We start from the raw sequence: 23,341 nt of genomic DNA, 5'->3' as shown, positions 1-23,341 counted from the left end.
GCCAAACCAAGCATGTCAAAGCTGTTTGAGTTTGTGAAGAAAGACAAAGAGAAGAAAAGATAGAAGAAGATCACATCTTGAAGATTCCATTCTCCTCATATTCTAGAGAAGGAACCTATTGAGACACTCCATTAAGAACTTGGAAGGAGTCCTTATGGAACTCGACGGTCAAACCAAGAGCACATATCTTGCTCGCTGAAAGTAGATGATACCCTAGATTGGCACATAGAGCACTTTTGATGTGTGGGCACTGCTTCCCCCAACGAGAATCAACTACATATCACCTTTCCCTTTGATTGGGACTGAAGAGTTGTCATCTATGAGAATTTACCCATGCATCTGACACATACATGCAATGCCATCTGAAAGAGTCGTGGTGTGAAGTGCCACTATCCACAATCCATTCACAAGACTGTGGGACCAACATCGTTGTATGAGTGGCCGTTGGAGGAACATCCTCTGTCACCTCCACATGGAGGAAAGTGGCTGATGAAGGAGCAGCCACCACTCTTGAGTCCTGTGTAGTCTTCTCCTTATCCTTGTTGGGGCAATCTTTCTTCCAATGACCTGTTTTGCCACAAATGTGGTAAGCAAAATCCTTGGCTTTGTCTTGTTTGGACTTCTCATCCTTCTTCTTGTTGTTGTTGCCCTTCCCTTTCTATTGGGAAGACTTTGTTAAAGCCTCTAACTTGGGAGTGTTCTAACCTTTGAGTTGTTGCTCTTGGTCTAAGACCATCAGAATCAACTCCTTCTTGTTAAGGATCTCAGTTTGCCCTAAAGCAATCAAGGCGGAATAGAATGCACAGATTGGGATGGTAATTGAGAGAGAAGAGTTATTGTCATGTCCTTTGAGGTAATCACCTTCCTTGTGTTTTGGACTTGCATCTGTAATTGTTGAAGCTTATTGACATGCTCTTGTATAAAAGAAGACTTGTTAGGACTCAAAAGTCCTCATTTGAACCTCCAGAGACATCCGCTCCAGCACGTTCATCCGATTGTACATTTGATCTAACTCCAACCATATCTGCCGAGCCACAGTTAAGTGCTCAATGTGAGCAATGATTGCTGGAGTGCAAGAGAGAAAGAGGAAAGAATGGATGCGGGCATTCAATTTATCCTAATGTGCCTGTACCTTCATCAACTTGGCTTTCTCATCAGCAAAAAGCTTGGAGGCATCACGGGCTATAAGATAGTCTATAGCCTCAGTCACGAGCTTCGCCAAATCATAGGACTCCAAGATGGTAAGCATCATTACCGGCCAGGTGCCGTGATTCTTCTTATCGAGCTCGTGATTTGAAGGACGAGTCAATAACCTGGGACCTTACAATCCATAATAGCCTGAAACTCTGCGTCATGATTGGTAGACATTGTCAATAGAATAACTTGCACAAAAAGAAGGGCAGCCCCCTCTGATTTTGCACATGGTGCTGGTGCTTGCTAGGGCTTCCTCGGCTTGTCCTCAAAGAGTTTCAATTGCCGGAGGCAATGAGAATTCGAAATCTGCTTTAAAAGGCTGAAGACACAACCTTTTTTTCTTCATCAACAGCAAAGACCTGCAAAAAGTAGCAACTTGGCTCCTTCGTCGCACTTCACCCGTTTGCCTAAGCCTCTGAATGATGAAAATGCAAACTGTTGTCGTGAAGGAACCTCCCAAACAGGTCTGTCCATGATCAATCCGCCCTCCTACACTAGTTTAATACCATGATAGAGTGCAGAAAATGTGGAAGTGTATGGATAAGACTGAAAGACAATGAACAGGAGAGAAGAGGGAGAGAGAAAAGAGACAAAGGAACACAGGAATCTGCAGCCATGAATGCTGAAATGAAGAAGGCACATATACAAACGGGCTGTAGAAGTATCTCCTCAAGCCGACCTCTCTCTCCACCACTTGGAATGGCAAGTGAGATGGGTAGGCAGGCAGCTAGCTATAAATAGCTGAGAATATGCTAATAAAATAAGTAGGGTGGTGAGCAAACTAGCCGGCCAACTGAAAAAGCTGCGGACCAGCAATAAATGCAATCATATGCACACATAATAATGCCTAATAATGACAGCCAGCTGCTGTACTGCCATGTGGCACAACCCTTGCTTGGTAAAAAGTGCCCATACATGGTGACCTCTGAAAATGCCAAAAAACTGACAAGAAAATGCATAGCTATGCTTGAGAGAACTGACTGTACCAAGTGTAGCTTGAGAATGCCAGTCCAGGGGATGATTGAATCTCTAACAATGGTGGATAGGGTTGGGGAGTGGATACAATTGGGAATTAGTTCCAAGTGCCAATTATGCATGTGGGAAGTGTGCACAATGGATCCAAATGTGGGCATGGACTAATTAGGTATGGGCATGGTGATTGCATGAGTAGCCCACGGAGGAGAGATAGGGACATGGTGACTGCATGAGTAGCCCACGGAGGAGAGATGGGGACACATGGGGCAAAAAATGGGAATCTGTGCGTAGAATTGACCCATGGAGTGTGTGACGGTGTACCATAAGCAAAGGATAGAAATTCCTATGTTTGGAAGGTTGAAGAGTGGGAAGGTGAGTGATCACTGGGAAGGTGAGTGATTAGGGGTAGTGAGTGGGATGCCTATTATAGCCGTCCTAGGGTAAAAAGAAGTGCTCACTTATGGAGATATGGAAGGTACACTGTTAAAGGGTGGCATTTCCCCATAGTGACATGGTACTAAGGTGCAAAAAGGTAGTGAAGTGAGGGTAGGTAGAATATGGTGTGGAGAAAGAGAAGCTTTGGAGGAGTATCCTACAAAGATCACGAGATCAGTTGGAGGAGTGAGATTGCCTATCTTGTCATCAGGGGTGTGCATGTAGGCATGATTTCCAAAGACTCTAAAGTGGTAAACTACAAGCTAAGAGCCAAAAAATCCCTCATACCTCTAGAGTCCTTTGAGAGACGACCGAAGTCAGGCATTGGTTGAGGTTGTACATCAAAGTGTTAATAGCCTTTACCCAAAGGCGATCAGGGAGCTCTATTGCTAACAACATAGAGTGTACCATGTTCATGACGGTTCTATTTTTACGCTCTACGACTCCATTGTGTGATCGTCCCCATTGTTACTCATGCATTCTACATGAGGCCGGTTTGGTTATGCACTAGCAACACACAAGCACAGAAATATGCAAAGGCATCGGACTCATGCTTGAGAAAGTACACCCACATGTTTCTAGAATGATCATCCACAATAAAAAAAGAAGTACAGTGTGCTATTCAAGGCAACGGTGGATATTGGCCGACAAAGATCAATATGAATCAATCTAAGAGGCGCCTTAGCTCCATGTGAAGACTATGGAGGGAATGGGGTACGGTGGTGCTTCCTGAGTTGATAGGCTTTACATATATTCTGTGATAGCTTTAGTCATGGAAGGCCATTAGCCATCTGTCGACGTGACAACTCATAATAAAGAGAGTTGTATCTGTTGGGAATAAAGGGCCATCGTGTCTTTCATATGTGCACGGGTGTGAACACATCCTTAGCACATTGTACTTTCATACATATATCTATCTAAAACCTAAAGTGGTACACTCATCACTGTACCGAAAAATGTGTTCACTCTATACTCTGCTCACTCGCACTCTCTCTGTCTCCCTCACTGAGTGTAAGGTCTGTCTACCTCTATCTCCGTGCCTAATCGATTTCTTCAAACTGGTATCAGAGCGTAAGGTGCTGCAGGTAGTGAGCACGATCGTCAGTCAGGCTGAGGCAGTCGTGAGCTGTAGAAAGCGGACAGGCTGTGGAGAGTGTGCGAGGGCCAGGCTTCAACTGTGCGCCAAGGTTCATGGTGACTGGCAGGCGATAGGTGCTACGCGTGACGGGACGGGTAGTGGGCAGCAGCCGTTGCGTGACGAGGCTGTGTTTGACCTGCAACAGGCTTGACGGGGCGCGCGACGCGTGATGGGACCAGCAGGATAGGCGAGGACAGGCCTGACGGGGCGCGCGACGTGTGATGGGACTAGCGGGACAGGCGAGGACAGGCCTGACGGGCCGTCATCCAATTTTTTTAATAAAATCTTTTTTTAAAAACTTCTCTCCTTCGGGCATTCATGCACGCAAGCATAGTGTATAGATTTGTGCAAAATTGAGCCAGAGATTTGGGGCTTTTCCTAGATTTGGGGAATTCGATGCAGGACAAGCAAATCTGTCTTAGAAATTGCAGGAATTTGTGACATTTTGTCCCCGACATTTGGGCCTTTTAATGTACATGTGCAATTTGGGCTGAAATTAACTCAATTTCTCGACATTGAGGCACATTGGACCCCATGCAATTTGGGGCTTTTGCGATTTGGGCAAAATTTGTGCAGCATTGCAGGTTGAATTCCGCGCAATTTGGACATCAACACTTGGTGAAATTGGGAGGTTTTGCTGAAATTGCTTTATTTTGGCAAAATTGGACAGTCCTATTTTGACAGAGGAAATGTAGAAGTGTGTTTGACGCTTTTGAGCACAAAATTTTGGGGCTTTTGACCGTTCGTGTCAAATTTTATGCCCGTGGGTACACGTACAACAGAAATTGCAGCCGAAATTTTGGGATTTCTCATGTAATGTGATGCACATGCCCTTTGGAACAGCTGTAATAAGTTGGATAATGCTGTAGCACTTGGTTTGGTGCTTCTGAAAACTGAATTACAGATCTGAAATCTGTACTTCTGCGTGGTCATTTATTGCTGATTGGTACTTGTTTGTACCTTGGTCACTTGGATGACAATTTGGGCCTGCATTTACTGGTTTTTTGGTCACCTTTGAGCTGAAAACCATGGTTGGCAGCAATGACAGCAGTAATTTGATGCATATAAAGAAGCTTGAAGGCGCACATAATTTTGCAATGTGGCAAAAACAGTGCTACAATATCCTGTTACAAAAGAAGCAGGCAAAGCTGATCAAAACTAAAGCGGCAAAGCCTGCGGACATGGATTAGGACAATTGGGATGAGTTGAATGAGCTTGCACGCTCAACCATAGAGCTATTGATTTCTGATGCCTTGCTCTTCAACATTGAAGGTTTGGACTCTGCATATGCTATATGGACTAGATTGGAAGAACTGTATGCACAGAAGAGCACTGCAAATAAAGTGTATTGGCTGAAAAAGCTTATGGATTTGCGTATGAAAGAAGGTACAGCAATGTCTACTCACTTGAGTGAGTTTAATTCCATTTTCAGCCAGTTGGTTGCCTTGAAATTCATGATTGATGAGGAATTTAAGGCTACTTTCTTGCTTTGCACTCTACTAGAGAGTTGGGATACATTCAGGACTGCTATGAGCAATTCTAATGTGATCCTTTTGTATGTTGATGTAGAGAGTACTCTACTTATGGAAGAGATGAATCGGCAGAACAATGCATCTAGTAAGTCTTCCAGTGCTTTGCATACTAGGGGTAGATCACAGCAAAAGGGCAAATATGATGGCAAGGGACGTAGTAAATCACGTGGCAAAGATGTTGAATGCCATCATTGTGGCAAGAAGGGTCACTTTAAACGTGACTGCTACAAATGGAAGAAAGAGAAAGGAAAAGGCAAGAAGACAGATGATTGCAAGGAAGAGAAAAAGGACAGTCAGTCTAAGAAGAGCAGTGTAAAAATTGAAGAGGTGAATGTAGTCACTCATGACAGTGATAGTGGGAGTGATGTACTCTTTGTCTCTTCACATTTTGGTGCACATGCTCTACTTGCAGATACAGATGATGACATGTATACCTGGATTCTTGATTCAGGTGCTTCTTTTCATGTCACCCCTCATCGTGAGTGGTTTTCCGCATACACATGGGGTTGACATGGTGTTGTCCATCTTGGGGAAAACTATGCATGTGAGATTGCAGGTATTGGCAGTGTGCAGTTACAGTTTCAGCATGGCTCTGTCTTTACACTTCAACATGTACGGCATGTACCTCAGCTCAAGAAGAGCTTGATCAGCACAGGGCAACTAGATGATGATGGTTTTCATACCACCTTTGGTGATGGAAAATGGAAGATTTGTAAAGGATCTAGGGTTATTGCCAAAGGTTGCAAGAGTAATACGTTGTATCCACTTCATGTATCTAGTGTGCATGACCATGTTGTTGTCGTGACCGAGCAACCACGTGTTTCTTTGTGGCATGGCCGGTTGGGACACATGAGTCGAATAGGAATGAAAGTGTTTTCTCGTTTGGGTTACTTGCCTTGTCTTCGTTATGCTGATTTTGAGCACTGTGATCATTGTATTTATGGCAAACATGCATAGACTTCTCACAAAAAGTCTCTTTCTTTGAAATCTTCTCCTCTAGAGTTAGTACATTCGGATGTATGTCAAATGCCAGGATTATCTTTAGGGGGAAAGAAATATATTGTCACCTTTGTCGATGATGCTACACGGAAAGTATGGGTTTACCCTATTCGTAGCAAGGATGAAATGCTTGACAAGTTTAAAAAATTCTTGGCATTGGCTAAAAATCAGACAGATAAGACACTTAAGTGTCTTCGCTCTGACAATGGTGGGGAATATGTGTCCAAAGCCTTTCAGGCATTTTGTGACAGCAAAGGGATAAAGATGGAGCTCACTGCCCCTCATAATCCACCCCAAAATGAAGCTGTAGAGCGTATGAATCGGACCATACAGGATAAGGTCCGTACGATGCTGTCTCATGCTGCATTACCCCATGGTTTTTGGGCGGAGGCTATTATGACAGCCGTTCACTTGATTAATCGGTCACCAAACAGGTCTTTGGGAGGGGGAGTTCCCCAAGAAGCGTGGTCGGGCAAGCCACCTTCATATGCTCATTTGAAAGTGTTTGGCTGCGAGGCTTTTGTGCACATTCGTAAAGAAAAACACAGCAAACTTGAGCCAAAGTCCTGTAAATGCATTTTTCTTGGATATGGTGACGAGGGTGAAATAGGTTATAAATTGTGGGATCCCGAGAAAAGGAAAATAGTACGCAGCAATGACGCTATCTTCCGGGAAGATCGCATGCACAAACAACCCGAAAAGACTGAGGAGGTCCGTAGGGTTGTATTCCGGGAAGAAATACCTTTTGGACAGCAAAATGTGCCCGCTGTACATCAGCAAATACCTGCTGTAAATGAACCTGTAAATGCAGGAAATGATGTTGGAAATGATCAGCCAGCTATTGCCCATGAAAATGAGCCATTACATGTGCAGGAACAGCCAGGACAACAAGCTGTTAATGCTGATTTACAGGCTGAAATGCCAGGACAGCATGCTGAAAATGAAAATTTGCAGGAATAGCCAGCAAACAATGACCATTGGGTTAGGAGATCGTCTAGGGCTACTAGACAACCTGTCAGATTTGTTCCTGGTGCAATTAATGTGGCTGAGTATGTCATTTTGACAGACTGTGGTGAACCGTCTTGCTTCAAGGAAGCAATGGGCAGACAGACAGCAAGAAATGGTATAAAGCCATGCTGTCAGAGATGGAATCTCTTGAAAAAAATGGCACTTGGGACTTGGTGCAGTTGCCTAAAGGGCAGAAAACCCTTCCATGCAAATGGGTTTACAAAATGGTCACTTCTGGTTCCTCACCAAAGTACAAAGCAAGATTGGTTGCAAAGGGGTACAAACAGGAGCATGAAATTGACTTTGATGAGATTTTCTCTCTTGTAGTCAAGATGACTACATTGAGAACCATTTTGGGCTTGGTTGCAGTTGAGGATATGGAGCTCATACAGATGGATGTAAAGACTACGTTTTTGCATGGTGATCTGCATGAAGACATATATATGCAGCAGCCTGAAGGGTTTGTTGAACAAGGGAAGGAAAAAATGGTATGTAAACTCAAAATGAGTTTGTATGGGCTGAAACAAGCACCAAGAGAATGGTATCATAAGTTTGATACATTCATGCAGTCCCAAGGCTTTCATAGAAGTCAAGTGGATCACTGCTTGTATACCAAGAAGGCAGCAGATGGCAGCCTGATTATCTTGGTTTTATATATTGATGACATGCTGATTGCTGGCAGGGATACTCATGCCTTGGATTCATTGAAGCAAAGTCTTCATGGCAGCTTTGACATGAAGGATCTGGGTGATGCAAATCACATTCTTGGCATGCGAATACTCAGAGATAGATCTAAAGGCTTACTCTATCTATCTCAACGGGAGTATATCTCTAAAGTTTTGCAGCGTTTCAATATGGAGGGGGGAAAAACAATTGGGGTTCCATTGCCTCCATATGTGAAACTCAGTGTAGAGGACAGCCCTACATCTGATGATGAGAAGGCTGAAATGGCCAAGATACCATATGCTTCAGCTGTTGGTAGTTTGATGTATGCTATGGTTGCTACATGTCCTGACATTGCTTTTGGAGTGGGAGTGGTTAGCAGATACATGGCAACCCCTGGCAAGAAGCATTGGGATGCAGTGAAAGGTATTATGAGATACCTCAAAGGCACAAAGGAGTTGTGCATCTGCTTTGGAAAGCAGAAAGCATCTGGTGTTGGCTTTACGGATGCAGACTATGCTGGTCATGCGGACTGCAGGAAGTCCACTTCTGGGCATGTGTTTACTTTCATAGGAGGAGCAGTCTTTTGAATCTTCAGGCTACAAAAGTGTATTGCATTGTCGACTACAGAGGTAGATTATGTAGCTGCCACTGAGGCATGCAAGGAGGCTTTATGGCTTTCGCGTATGGTGGGAGAGCTTGGCATCACAGAGTTACCTGTTCTCCATTGTGATAGTCAGAATGCTATCATGCTAGCACGGAATCCTATCTTTCATGCAAAGACAAAGCACATACATGTGAAATATCACTTCATTAGAGATGTACTTGATAGCAAGAGCATTGAGCTTGTCAAAGTGCATACAGATGATAATCCTGCAGACTTTCTCACGAAGGGTCTTCTAGCAGAGCGGTTTGCTCATTGCCGACAGATGATGGGAGTTGGATAGATATATTTATTTCAGCTTTGTACATACTTAGACTTAGCTGATTCTTTTCTCCTCTTAAGGCACATTGCCTTTAGATGGGAGGTTGTTGGGAATAAAGGACCATTGTGCCTTTCATATGTGCACGGGTGTGAACACACCCTTAGCATATTGTACTTTCATACATATATCTATCTAAAACCTAAAGTGGTACACTTGTCATTGTACTTAAAAACGTGTTCACTCTATACTCTGCTCACTCGCACTCTCTCTGTTTCCCTCACTGAGCGTAAGGTCTGTCTAGCTCTATCTCCGTGCCTAATAGATTCCTTCAGTATTCGAGATGTTCTAAGTGAAAATGCCAAAGATGCTCAGTGCTCATAGGCTCTCGTGTAGTGGATAAAGCTTGGAAGGGATGGAACTCAGAGCCTTCTGTTGTCAGCTTAGAAAGGAACTGTGTCATGTGGTACAAGCCACTAGGTTGTACGTCGTTGTGAGCAATTCCTTTAGACACATCACCCATTGATTCATTAACATTGTGACTTTTGGCAAACATTAAATATGCTAAAAGGTAAAATTTCAATACCTAAAAAAAAATTGAAGCTGATACAATAGGGAAAAATTTCCCTTTCAATTCTACATACAAGGTATGGTTGTTGCCCTTATGCTTTAGGGTTACTAGCTTCGCATATGCATCAACTATTGCATGCACCCTATGATACCATGGCATACCAAGCAATACATCATATCCATCAAGTGGTTCAATGAAGAACTCTTCACTATCCGCATAGGTTTGATTGCGTAAATGAAGTTTCCTAGTGATAGGTGTGATGGACTCGGGCTTCAACATGGTGTTCATGGTGCAAATGCTGACTCTTTCTATCTTTTGTCCTTTTTGAATCTATGCTTTATCAAATTCAAGGCAGACTTCAAAACACCATGACATTCCTCTATTGTGAGTCTATACATGTGAATCATTGCAATCTGCACTCTTCTTAGATCAACCCTTATATTATTAAATGCATTGTATTCAAAACTAGATTTTCTTTTTGTTTTTTCATATGGCACAGACTCTTCAATATGAATGAATTCCCCCAAAACATGTGGAATCTTACAATTCATAGCACTCCTTGCAATGAACAATGACATGCCATATGAACCTCACCCATAGGGCCCATCTCGTCTTCTCTGATACCAAGTTTTATAGCCATGCTTGTAAAGTTGAAGTTTGCACAACCGCTAGGTTTGAAGAAAATCAAAGCATGTTGACCCCCTAACTTTGCCCCATGCTCAGCACTACTCATCATTATCATTTGATTGCTCCCTAAGTACATCAGGGATCACACCAACAGTGATTTTGCGCCTTTTACCCTTATTATCAACCTTATTTTCAACATTTTCAGTTTTCAATCTATTTGGACAGTTCTTGGCAATGTGCTCCTCCTATACATATAGAATTTCTTACATTTTTTTTCCTAGCTACCAAGTTTTGTTTTGCTGTTTTTGTGTCTTCTTGACATTAGAAGAAGGCTTGCCTTGCTTTTCGGCCTTTGCTGCTCTTTTATGCTGCCTTTCATTATTCTTGAAGCCGGATGACTTCCACGCAGCAGTGCATCAGTTGTACATGCTGTCTCAATCAATTGAGACATGCTGGTCACAGTTTTCTTAAATCATGTATTTTCTTAGGAAGCTCACAATAGTTCTTCTTAATTTGCTTGGGTAGAGGCACTAAATGATAGGAAGTGAGTGGCAACAATGGTTTTCAAAGTTTTTTGTTGTATTGTTCCAAGTTCCTACAGTGTGAAGTATCCAACTTATGCCATGTGGTCATTACATCCACTTCAAATGTACTTGTTAACCAAGCTGAAGCAAACACTTGCTTAAATTGGATCCAAGTGGATGGTGCTCTATCTTGCATTAATAGAGAACTCCACCACTGCAAAGCATTGCCTTTGAGAAAAGTGGCAGCTTTATGCACTTTTGGTCAAAGCCTTTGACTTATCTTGCGCACTTTTGAATGCGGGAAACTAGAAAGCTTTGCCATCTTCATTTAATCTTTTGCCCTACCTTTGGACGCCACATTATCATAAATAGGTGGCGGCCAAAAATGGTGCTTTTGCTGCCATCCTTCTTGATGCTGTAATTAAAACTCTTATGAGTCATAAGAGCTCAGAATTTATCCTGTTCTATTTCCTTTTATGTGCTTTCATGGCACAGATACCCAATGTGGAATGTAATGAATTACCTGATTTGTCCTATAGGTCAATGCCTCTAGTCCCTCTCTCAAAAACAATGCAAGTGATGCTAAGGTAATTAGGAGTGGAAGTGCCTCTAAATAGGTTAGAGTGAAGCATACAAGCAACCATGTCAATCAACATCTAGAGACTTCAGAGAATTAGGTTGGCCAGTGTGAATGCAGCCAGCTAGTGGCCAAAATGTGCTTCCCACTAAAGCCCATGAAATGCACAATAAAGTGCCCACTAGGGGATGAGATGCATAGTTTTAATCATACACGTATGATTGCTGATGTAGATTTACGAAATGTATGATATGCTATTTCAGACTTGACTACTTTTGGTGGAAAAAGCGACTGAAAAAGGCACAAAAACTTGACAATTTTATCAAAAAAGGTGTCTTTTGCCTGTAGACAGCATCGAGTGACAGCCACCTACCATTACTGCTTCAATTGTGTCATGACTCAAATGATTGGAAGTCAGAATCTGAATTTTCTATGGTAGATCAATGTTGTGTCTTGATTATTGAATGCCTTACTAGTAGTGACTATTTTGTAGAATCTGAAGTTATTAAAATAATGAAGTTCTAGTTTTCATTTAACTTGTTAGCTTACTTGCTGAGTTTGGTATAAAATACAAAATTGGATAGATTTTTTCTGTTTCTTAAAATTAAAATCAGGGCAACATATGATTCAGCCGTAAGCCTTGAATCATTATTCCAAGCATACTTTCATATTGTTTTGATGTATGATTGCCGTATGAGAAAACTATGATGAGATGTATAAACTAAAATCCTCTCTTAGGTCACAAGTGATCTTTACAACAAAATGTACAATAATGGTTCGGTACAAGTCCCTAGGAACTACTACCATGTCCCATATGATAGTAGGAAGTTTGCGAAGACTCTACAATGTCATAATGCATCAAACAATGACAATAGATAAGACCATGGATACTTAAGCCTTGGGTGATCAAGTTGGTGTTAAGGTTATTTGGAGAAGACATTGATGTTGATTTCAGTCAAACTTGAACCTGGATCATAGAGAGTAGAAATAGCGAAATATTTTTGCGTGTCATGAATAGTTAATTGTGCAGAAGCATGTCATGACCATTGTGATTACCCATTGTAAGCCATCCTGTCAAAGGGGTCTTCCATGTGAGAAAAAACCCAAATTGTACTTCCATCATAGACCTGAAGGCACACAAAAGCTTCAGGGTTTGAAAACCCCTAATTGTCAATACACGTAGAAAGCTATGTTTAGGGAACCACTGCACCAAAGCTATGGGTGAGGTCGAGATGCCCCACTACCACCATTGTCTTTGCGATTCCTCCCTCTCCTAGGAACTCATGAGTAATATCATCACTAGGGGGTAGAAAACGGTCTTTGTGGTCACAACCTTGGTTGTTCAATAGGAATTAGAGCTCTTTGGAGATGCATTGGAGAACTATCAAATATGCAAAAGTGTCATCATGGTCCCAAAGGAGATGGTCATCTACAAAGTCATCTTCATTCTAGTCATCATATAGTGGCAATAATCGTTGAGAGCCAAGCTTTCATGATAGCACTTTGAGCATGATCACGAAGATCTTGGAGCTTATCCTCTTGTTAACACACAGGGGCATGATCAAAGAAAACATTAAAGATACAAATGAGGAATGTAGAGAGGGATAGTTGGGGCAACTGGGTGGCCAAAGGGCGTGTTCAATAAATCAGAGTTCAATTGTACCAAACCAAAATGCAAAGGTACCATGGAGACTGGGATCAATAGTGCATAGAGTTGAGTGCTAGCACGCAAACAAACTTGATCAAACATGGAAGACAATCTTTTAAGCTCCAAACACTGAAGCATGGTAATCATAACACGTTTCATCACAAGTGAAATGCGAAACATGTTTCTCTAACGAAACATTTCGGTATGCAATGTTTCACCTCCCTTGTTTCACTTCAAGGAACAAAAAACAATTTTATCTAAGAAATGCTGAATATATTGCTGTTTCATGTGGCGTTTCATTTAGGACCTACTCAATGCTGAAACGTTTCATGTTGAAATGCAACATTTTGGTGGTGAAATGTTTCAGGGGTGAAACGTTTCATGGTTACCTTGCATTGAAGTTAGAGTGAAAATTGCTAAGCTAAAGAAGGTGCATTACATATTAAACCTTGATTAGCTCATTAAACAGCCCCAAATCTCAAATGCACTCAGTGTGTTTCAGTGTCCCAAAATCAAACTACCCCACTTTTGGTTGGTTCCATCTCTATAATAGAGTGTGCTAGGTCACTTGCATCTGTTATCATCACTTCTACCCTAGTTCCACCCCTTGCATCCTTAGTCTTCCCCCTTTCAGTGGCTGCCATCTTCTTCAACTGGTGCTGCCCTCCATTTCTAGTTGCTGTCATGGACATCCTACGATTCCCCTTCATCATCCAGTGGGTTGTGTTTGTTCCAAGCCTGCTAGCACTATCAGTTTGCTGTTGTTGGAGCTGTCCATATGCTGCAAGCATGCTCCAGTGGAGTTTTCATGTTTCTGTATATGCGTTTTCTGTACCATCTCCTCCAGCAGCTGTTTTCCAGTCTGCCTTGTTGTCACCTGCTCCTCCAACTTGCGTCACCATCAACACCAGCTTGTGTTTTTCCTGTTCCAGTTGATGCATGATTGCTATTCATCATTTGCAGCACATCGTTTTTGCATTTTCAGCACTTTTCTACATCATCCTTTGCTCTGATTGGTGGTTACTGTGCTCTGGATCCGTCTCTGGTGGATGATGAACATTGACATCTCCCTTAGCCTATTGTCATGAGAGTCATAGGCTGTTGTATTGCTCTGCCTCGAGCATTTGTGTATGTCCACATTTAAGTTTAGCATTCATTCATTCATTCATTCATTCAATTATCAAATTCTACTCTTTTGTGTCTTTTGCGTTTAATTGTTTGAGTTATTTGATTTTAGTCGTGTTCATACTATCTATGTTTTCTTAGTTCAAATCCTAGCTTATCTCCACACAAATGTGCAAAATGCCAGTGTACAACAGCAAGGTAACTGCAAAATGTTTCTCCTCTGAGATGTTTTACACTTGATACATTGTGTTTCGTGAAATGTTTAACCCTTGATTAGGTCCTAAGTCAAATGCCACATGAAATGGTAGAATAACACATTTGAAATACATATATTATGTAGGTTCTTTATCATTGATTGCTTTTCCTGCTTGGAGTGAAATGGGATGCAAAAGGTTGCATGATGAAATGTTCCATTAGTGAAACATGTTCCACGTTTCACATTTCATGGTTACCATGTACAACAGTTGGAGCAGCAGTTGTTAGCAAGTATAGGCGAAAACATCAGTCAAAAAAGTCAAGTGTTAGTCAGAAGGCAAGATGTGAGCATGGAAAACTGAAATGCAAGGTTGCCAGCTGGTTTAAGAGTAGGAAATAGGTAGATATGCTGTTGCCACCTCTAAAATAGGCTGCCAAGGGTAGATAATGCAAGGAGAGAGACATTGCAGCAGTTAGGCAAACTTACAATCAGCCAAACACCACACCAAAAGCACCATGATCTAGTAAGCTAGACATTTGATACCATGTGAGAGTACACAATGGAAGCAATAATTACCATGCACAAACACAATCACAATGAATAGGAATGAGAACAGAGAACTTAGAATCATGAATGGGCAATGGAATCCATAATAGAAAGCAAGAGAATAGGTACAATACCAACATGGTAGCCAACACAATGATGACCAGCCATTGTGCCTCTACTACTATCTTAAACCACAGCACGTCTTTTCTTCTCTCTCTCAAAGTCATGAATGAGTGTAGCGGTGGCACGAAACATAAACAAATCCTAGCAATGTCTTGCCTTTTGCAAGTTTGTGTCTAATCCTAGGCTACATGCAAATGCATTGGAAACGTTGTACTTTTGTAGAATTATGCCCCCCATAGGCTTTCCAAACCCTTGTTGGATATTAGGTGAAGTTCAATGATGCTCTATATAGGAATTGGGTGTGAATCTCATAGTGCCATGGTGGATCATGATATGGGGATATAATAGTGGAGTGTTTGTGGTGGTGTTGATTCAATCTTTTAGGACCTAATCCTCTATCAAAAGCTTGCATTCAAATATCCACATCATATCCTTCATGAACTCATCCTGAAGTTCTTGGAGCTCAAAAAATCCAAAGGGGACAACGACAAGAAAAAGAAGAAGGAAAAGATTGTGAAGGTACTTTACTAAAGTTTCCTATCTTTTGCACATATTGTATGATTTGGTGACCATCTTAGGGGCTACCCATTGATGCTTTTTGCCCCTTGTTTTGGCCTTTCTAGTTGCATCAACTACCACTTAGGATAGTTTAGATAATACAGTTAGCACAATTGGGGCTAGTGTTTCTTAGGGCAGTTTAGAGAGTACACTTAGCACAGTTAGAGCTTTTTGTTAGGGCACTTAGTACAACTATCCTTAGGTTTTCTATTTAAAGAAATTTTGTGCATTTTAGCACATGTTAAGTACATTCATTATTGGATCATTAATTGTTATTTTTAAAATAGATTCATTGAGTTAAGTACATTCATTTATCATTGTGATCGAGTATTCTTGTACTTCCTTTCTATCTTTCTCTCGCACAATTACTCCACACCTAGGCCAATAGTGGTATTCTGTTGTGACATTGGGGGATGTGCAGTCTCTTGAAGATTTACCTCAATATGAATGGTACTATGACTTGCCAAGAACTTGTAGAAGCTCACATGCCATATCCAGCATCATCAACACCCTTTTGAGGATGTTCTTATTCAATATTCAACCTCTTCACCGATTGGCTTTTCTTCTACACCACATCGTGTGTCTAATCGACACTTCTTGACAGCCCACCTATCAAAATGATCCACACATGATGGATCTGGTAAACTCAGAGATCTATATAAGTGTCTCAAGGTCAGCCACGTGGGAATAAAAGGAAAATTGCATGGAGGAGGAGAAGAGAAAGGTGAGTAATCCATGTTTTTCATCAAGAAAAGTGAAGGATAAAGCTTGTTATTTTACGGTTTTAAAAAAGCGAGACAAGAATAAGTGCAGGGAGAGAGAAAATAAGTGGAGAGAGGAGGTTCGCTGGATATGACGATGAGGATGTCAACACGACTGTGTGTGACTACTGCAAACCTGAAAACAAATGTCTGATTGATGATGCAACGGTAGTACTCCAACTGATTTCCTAGCTATTCAACACAATTGACATGACGATTCAGCTGTGACGTAGATGATGAGGTGAGGGCTTGTTATGAATGAGGATGAAGAAGATAGTGAAGAAGAAGCAGCATGCAGGATTGACGCACTGATCTCATTTGTTGGAAATGGGAGGGGTAAAACAAAACATTCTGAGTCTCAACTCTCAAACAGGAGAAAGAGCTATGTGGCTGTGCTTATATATAGGCCAAGAAGAACACTCACTAGCTTTACCATTAGTTAACGCACCTAAATTGTGTTCACATGGTGTAACACAACCAAACACTAAAGGTGTGTTCACGCACAGAAGTGCGCTTACATGAGGAAAAATATTCCTAACAGGACCATTGGGTAGTAATTCAATGCGAGTTGCATGGAGTTTGTGTCACTGAGGCTTTCCCAAATTGACCATCAACCTGTTCAGAAGTGGTAATGTTAAAAGTTCATTCTTTTGATAGGGTCCAAGAGGTTCCCAAAAGTCAGTGTTGAGTGTGTTGGAAATTGGACATTAGGCTTACTAAGTGAAGTTTCTTTGAGGATGCTCGCGAGAACTTGGGTTATGTCCTGCATTGTATCCTCTTTTTGATTAGTTTAATTTGAGTTGTTTTGGTGGCTGGAATTTCTGTTTTTGATGTCTTGCATGTAACCGTGTCCATCCATTACTTAAGGGCATTGCATTGACAATCATGAACTTATCAAGCAATGCATTTGATATGTTTTGTGATCTCACACATTTCATGTTGTGTTATTTGAGAGCTACTTGTTTTGTAATGCATTGGCGATTATGAAAATATAATTTCGTCAATGATGCAGGATGACATGTCTAGAAACGATGATCCGGACCAATATGTTGTTCATGATCCTCTTCTTGAGAAAGGCAAAGAGAAGTTCAACAAAATGCAAGCAAAATTGAAAAGAAGGGAACGAGAATGGGCAGGGAAATCTGTCACCTGAGTGCAGATTGATTGCCTCAAGTAGTTCAAAGTTGTAGAAATGGAGATTCATTACTGCATGCTTGTGGAATCATTTCCATCCAACAGGTTAGCCAAAAAACTTGGATTGCAAACACTCAATGACTTTAATAAACATTATTTAGAAGAGGGAAAAGGTGTGGGAGGGTTTCTCTTGTCATTTTCCAAAACAGAGTTTTGTTTGGCTTTCCAGTTGGCTTAAATCATCTACAGTGAACGGCATTTCTTACAGGACCATCAGAAGCTCAAAAGGTTTGGTTCCATCTTTACGACTTGGCTTCTTGACTTCAGCTACCAATTTGGAGCTGTTGCTTGGACCTTTGAGGTTTCGTGATGTGATAGTCCTCTTGTCTTCATGATTGTGATATTCACCATATATAACACCAAGGTTCTGGCAATTCCAGCTTTGCAAGGCATTGTTTTAAAGATGGGAGCTCACTTGTACCATTACTGCATCACACTGTTTTCCTGAAGCTACATTCCATAAAGAGCCTGTTTTGATGAGGGATTTATTGGGACTCATTACTATGTGCCTCTAATGACATGTTTCAATGGTAAAGAAGCTCTTTAATCATCTGGCACATCTGGCAACACATATATTTCTTTACCAAAAGAGGTGGAGGACCTGTTTGATATTATCAGCCACTTTTGCCATTTTTTCAGCCCTATCATTGTGTAATATTTGTGCAATTACCCCTTCTTCATAGCAGCCAACCATTGACGAGAAGGATCTATATGCTTTGTTCTGTTTCCTATCTTGGGAATCTCTCTGTATCTTTTTAAGACTAACAGGTTTGTCTCTCTTTAACTAACCGAGAAGTTATTATGTACATGTTCCTGTAAAGTTGTTTGTCTGATGTATGAGAGTTAGTGGTGAGTTATGGTATGCATGATTTGGGTGACATGCAGAAAATAGGGTTGTTCCATCATCGGCATTCTCTCTGTTGTTGCTTAATGTGGCTTTGAATGTGCAGGAATTCATTGCCCAAAGGTCTCAGTTAAAGTCTATAACTGCCAGAATACTGGAAGCCGCAATCTACTTGTCCTTGATCACTCTTGAATTGCCTGTTAATGAGCATGCGTTTGAAGCATCTCAGCAGATTAGGAACTGAAACAAATGCACATCTTGCACATGCTCAAACAGCTTTTGGCACTTGTAGAAAAGATAATAAACAGCCGTGAGCAGGGCTGAAGACAATCTCTGCACTTTGTTGGGATGCCAGAGTCGCATCTGAACCGGAGTGCTTCAACTTTGCCTTGAACTACAGTCAAGTTGACTTGGGGATCTACAAGAGAAGAAAATCAGACCCTAGCCCACTGAAACACTGCTGCAAAGGCACAAGTACCTTAAAGGGGTTTCATGCACAGGCAAAAAATGATGGAAACAGTGACAAGCAAAGAAATTCTGCCAATGGGTATCACCAGTAGCGTCTTTAATGTTACGTGTGCATATGAAGTTGATGAAATTCAAATTGTGTGGTGTATTTTGGAGCATTCGGACTCTTTGAGTATGACTAAATGTGAGATGCAGTATGATGATAGTGTGAAGGACGAGTTGCTAAGGCAGCAATGTGCATACTGGGTATGATTCCATGGATGGGCCATGTCAAATTGCCTCACCCATATGGGTTGCCATGGCACCTCTCCAATAAAACCTGAATTGCTAACCTTTTGTAAGATACAAGATAGGTGTGCATATACATACTGTTGTTTTGGTGAAACCAAGGCCTCAAATCATTAATTTACAAGGAGCCAAAGACTAGACTACAAAATGTAATAGAAACATCAAGGAAAATGGAGGGTCAATTTGAAAGAGGCCTCTCTAGTAACCCCACTCTACTTTATCCTTTGTTTAGTCCACACTAATTGTACTTTTCTTTCCTTTGTTTAGTCTTTAATCTCTTTGTTCTCTATGTACTTTCTTACCATGTTCTGGACTACTCTATCTACTAATCTACTCTCTAGTACCTCTCTTAACATGCACATGTACTTCCACACTACACATGCACATGTACATATTTAGTTGAAAATATATTTATCATGGATTACCATTTGTGCAAAGCAGTTGAACATCCCAAAGTGAGTGCAATAAGAACTCTCAAAGACAGTTAAGAAAGAGATTATTGTGAGGTCTATCTAGTCCTTTAGAGTAAGATTATTAGAAAGAGGTTGGTGGATATATATTCTAAAGTGGAATAGCAGCTTCAATGGTAATGATGTTATGTATTTTCCATATTGTCCACAAAGTGTCTAGAAATGTCTCTAGGAAATCAAAGTAGCATAAGGCTTCAATCTAATTGGATTTAGAAGATGGAAATAAAGTTTGGGAGAAGAAGTCATTGAGCTCTTGTGAATGAGAACATCTTAAGCAATTGTATCGAGAGGTCTCATTGGAAACGCCATATGTATGATCATTAGGCTATAAGTATGAACCTTCAAGGAACAATATCAAACTAAAGTGCAAATCTACATTAAGAGAGTCAATCCTTTGTAAGTGTAGTCTTTCAGCCTATACTTTAGACAATCTTTGATGTCATGTAACAAGAGAATTGGTACAATGTGAGAGGGATTGCCATATTTTGTTATCCAAGGTGTAGAATACTATGTATTCTCTTGGGTGTCATGTAAGGTATAGAATAATATGCATTCTCTAGATTGTCGTGTAAAAACAGTATAGTCTATTTGGTATGCAATGCTCTAATCTTGCAATCTAGTCTCACTTTTTGAAGGAGCAAAATTTCAAATTGTTTTGTCATATTTTGAATAATTTTTGAAGGGGCCTTTCTTAGTTTTGACGTTAAAAGTTTGTATTCTAGTGCAAACTCTTGATGTGAAATGCATTACCTTAAATATCATTCTTATCCTCTATTTAAAAATGAGAGGGTTTTTGTCCAATTATCAATCAAATTTGTGGCAACATGACAAGCATGCACAAAATGGTTAACTTTTGGACTTTTTGCAAAAAAATTGCGAATATATTTTGAATGCAGATGTTCCCAATGCTCTCATTATGCAATATCATTTTTGCGGAAAAGGAGTTATTAGCACATGACACAAAAGTAGAGCTAATCGAAATTTGCAACCTGTGGAGGTGATTAAATGCTACAATATAGTCAAAATAAGAAAACAAAGGATGAGTGTCAATTGCATATAGTATGGAACTTAAAGAGTTGTATATTGAATGCAGATGTTTCCAATGCTCTCATTATGTGATATAATTTTTGGGGAAAATGAATTATTAGCATATGACGCAAAAGTAGAGCTATTTGGAAGTTGTAACCCATGGAGGTGATTAAGTGCCATAAGATAGTCAAGATAGGAAAACAAAGTATGAGTGGCAATTGCATAAAGTTTGGAACTTAAAGAGCAACCTTGCCTCATTGGTATGCCCAACTCTTAAGTTTATGTTAAGCCACAACCAAGAATGCAAAATAATTAGTATCTTGGTTAATTCTAGAAATTACATTTTACAATTGGTTAAAAGCTCAAATTTGTAAAATTTTGAGAAATAAAATCCAACATATAGAATAAAAAATTTGTCCACATCAATATGTAGCAATAGAACATCTTGATTTATATATTTACCATCTATGTGTGCACGTGTGCATGCATGTGTGTCTCCCCTTTTATTTCTCTCTCTCATTAGGATGAAAAATGCTTTTAAAAAGGGTCCTTTGTCAACCCTTGATTAAGAAAAGAGCCAAAGAGAGTTTTCCATGTGTTACAAGAATATAGTATTCTTGTCTCTTTTGTTTTAGTAGAGACTACTTTGTAGTTCTCTTCTTTTTTAAAGCCAAATTCTCTAACTTTTGACATGTTTTTGTGGTCATGATGATCTTATTCATCAAGAAAAGCTATCAAAAGATATTACAAAGATGGGGTTTGGAAGTTAATTCTTGATGCTTTGAAAATCAAGAAAATTGACTATATGTTTTTTTTGCATCCATTCACTAAGTTCTTTCGATTCTCCTTCTTGATCATTTCTTTGAGTTCATTGATCTCTTTGAGTCCCTTTCTCTACACATTAGCTGTATTTCCATTCTTTTCCATAGTATCCTTAAACCATCCTTCTCATTCTATGAACTTGTGCATAGTTTATAATGAGAGTATAGATGAAACTTGGGAGTCCAAAACCTTTATTGTAAATCATTGGGTTACCATGCTACCATCTTGCAAGGCCTCCCACAAGGTAAAAAAAAGTAGATGATGTGACGTATCACTGCTTTCAAAGCTACACCCCAAGGATGATTCACTCAAGTTCAACATGTTTACATGGCTAAGGATATATACTTGCCTTCAATTGAACAAGTTTCCATGTTAAGACCTTGTAAGTTCTGATGCAAGTAATAAATATATTTTCTATTTTAGAAATGCAAGTAATACAAAATAAAATAGTGTATATATTTTTTTCATCAAGTTTTGAGTGACCTATGGAGAGTTTGAGTGGTGAATTTTAACCCATCCACAAAGAATGTACAAAGGTTGTCTATCTTGATCAAATTGTGAGATTTTTTATTGAAGGCAACATTTTTTATATTATGTAGAATAGAGAAGAGTTTAAAACCTGTTGTAGTTAGTAGAAGTAAGCAATTTGTGCCAACGTAACAAAAATCACCCATGAAGTAGAGCAGACACATTGTGGACTGGTGATCATTCACTACCCTGTAGAATTGTTGAACCCTTGGAGCAAGATTTCTTATTTGAAGACACATGCAATTTTTGTCACAATACCCAGTTTTGAATCAAAATTTGCATTGTACAATCTATTTCAATTGAGAAAATGAAACAATTGAGACTCAGAGAAGACCAAGGGGACAAAACCGCAAAGGATTAAGGCTACAAAACTTGCAGTAAGAGGGGGGTGACAAGAGTAGAGATAAAAACGCAAAGGATTAGGGATGCAAAACCTACAACTATAAAAATGCAACAAAGAAAACACTCAAGTTAGAGAGTTGTGTGGAAGAGAGAGGTAGGGGAAGATAAACTCATTTTGAAAAATGTCATGATTAGTGTTAAAGACAGACCTTGTGAAAGGCCCATCATTTAATGTATCGCACTATTTGAATTACCATTGTTACGAAATACGTGTAAAGACTCTGCCATTGGGGACGTTGCCCCCAAACCTCCACCAAGGAGAATGCTACCCCCAAACTCTTACTAGGGGGGCACTTCTCCTAGACCCACGCCCCCCTCCCCCCCCGGTTGAGAAATAGACAAATGATGTATGCTCCAAGAGGAGATGTCCTGAATCCCATATGCACAGTGAGGAGAGTGGAACAACTCAAAGCCTATAAAGCATTGTACTTGACTATGAAATGAACACAATATCATGATGCTTTGTACTTTCAGTTAAGTGTCTGTCATTGTCAATTCTACACAAGATTGTGTTTATGAGTCCAAGCTAATCTATCTTGGAACCTAATTCACTTGTGTAATAGTTTATCTCTACTTGTCCATGTCATTATGAACTTGGTCTTCATCTTTGATCCACCATAGCTTGTGTCATGTCCTAGATCCACATCATTTAACATGGTATTAGAGCCCAGTTGGGCATGGCACAGCTCATACTCTGAATCTCTAGTCTCCCTTCACCTCTGGTGATCTCTAACCAGCTCACATTCAGCTCACGTCTTCAGTTTCAACTTCAAATCTCAGTTGGACCTTGTGGCAGCCATAGCCAGACTGCACCTACCCACCTTGGAGCACTTGGATCTCTCTCTACGGGCCATATCTTCAAGTGAATCCTTCTGGAAGTATCTTCCCTTCCTCCAGGCGCTTCAGCCTATCACATCAAACAGCAACATTAGCATCCACAGCAGGCAGCATTGCGCGATCTCCAGAAACGGCGCAGTCTGAAACTACGTGACGGTTCATACAGCTGCACGCACAACACGCAGCGCAATCGACGCAGCAACCATAGGGATTTTGTAGCCCATGAGATAAGCTTCATGGCCATGTAAAAATTTCTGAGAATGATCAAGTGTGTAATGCACACAGACCAAAAAACCAGGCTGCTACAGAAACCCTAATCCAGGAAGCCATATCCAG

General features: G+C 40.5%; 1 protein-coding gene across 9 annotated transcripts in view; it reads left to right on the top strand.

The window, feature by feature from the left end:
* The window catches only part of LOC148033637 (Cyclophilin-like peptidyl-prolyl cis-trans isomerase family protein), a 104,940-nt gene extending 85,773 nt beyond the window's left edge, over positions 1-19,167 (top strand). The window contains exons 11-13 of one of the 9 annotated variants that reach the window (XM_087681543.1): positions 17,136-17,362; positions 17,507-17,545; positions 18,268-19,167. In XM_087681543.1, coding sequence (XP_087537669.1) covers positions 17,136-17,276 — 141 coding nt within the window. In that variant the 3' untranslated portion in view covers positions 17,277-17,362; positions 17,507-17,545; positions 18,268-19,167. Of the gene's footprint in view, positions 1-17,135; positions 17,363-17,486; positions 17,901-18,267 lie in introns of those variants that run through there. The other 8 variants (XM_087681540.1, XM_087681542.1, XM_087681541.1 and 5 more) reach the window with 8 other exon arrangements.
* The last annotated feature ends 4,174 nt before the right edge of the window (positions 19,168-23,341 follow it).

The sequence above is a fragment of the Lygodium microphyllum genome, chromosome 7, assembly GCF_053477565.2.
Source record: "Lygodium microphyllum isolate KBCC chromosome 7, Lygodium_microphyllum_v1.1.10, whole genome shotgun sequence".
Taxonomy (NCBI): domain Eukaryota; kingdom Viridiplantae; phylum Streptophyta; class Polypodiopsida; order Schizaeales; family Lygodiaceae; genus Lygodium; species Lygodium microphyllum.
This window is presented reverse-complemented; position numbering and strand designations above follow the sequence as displayed.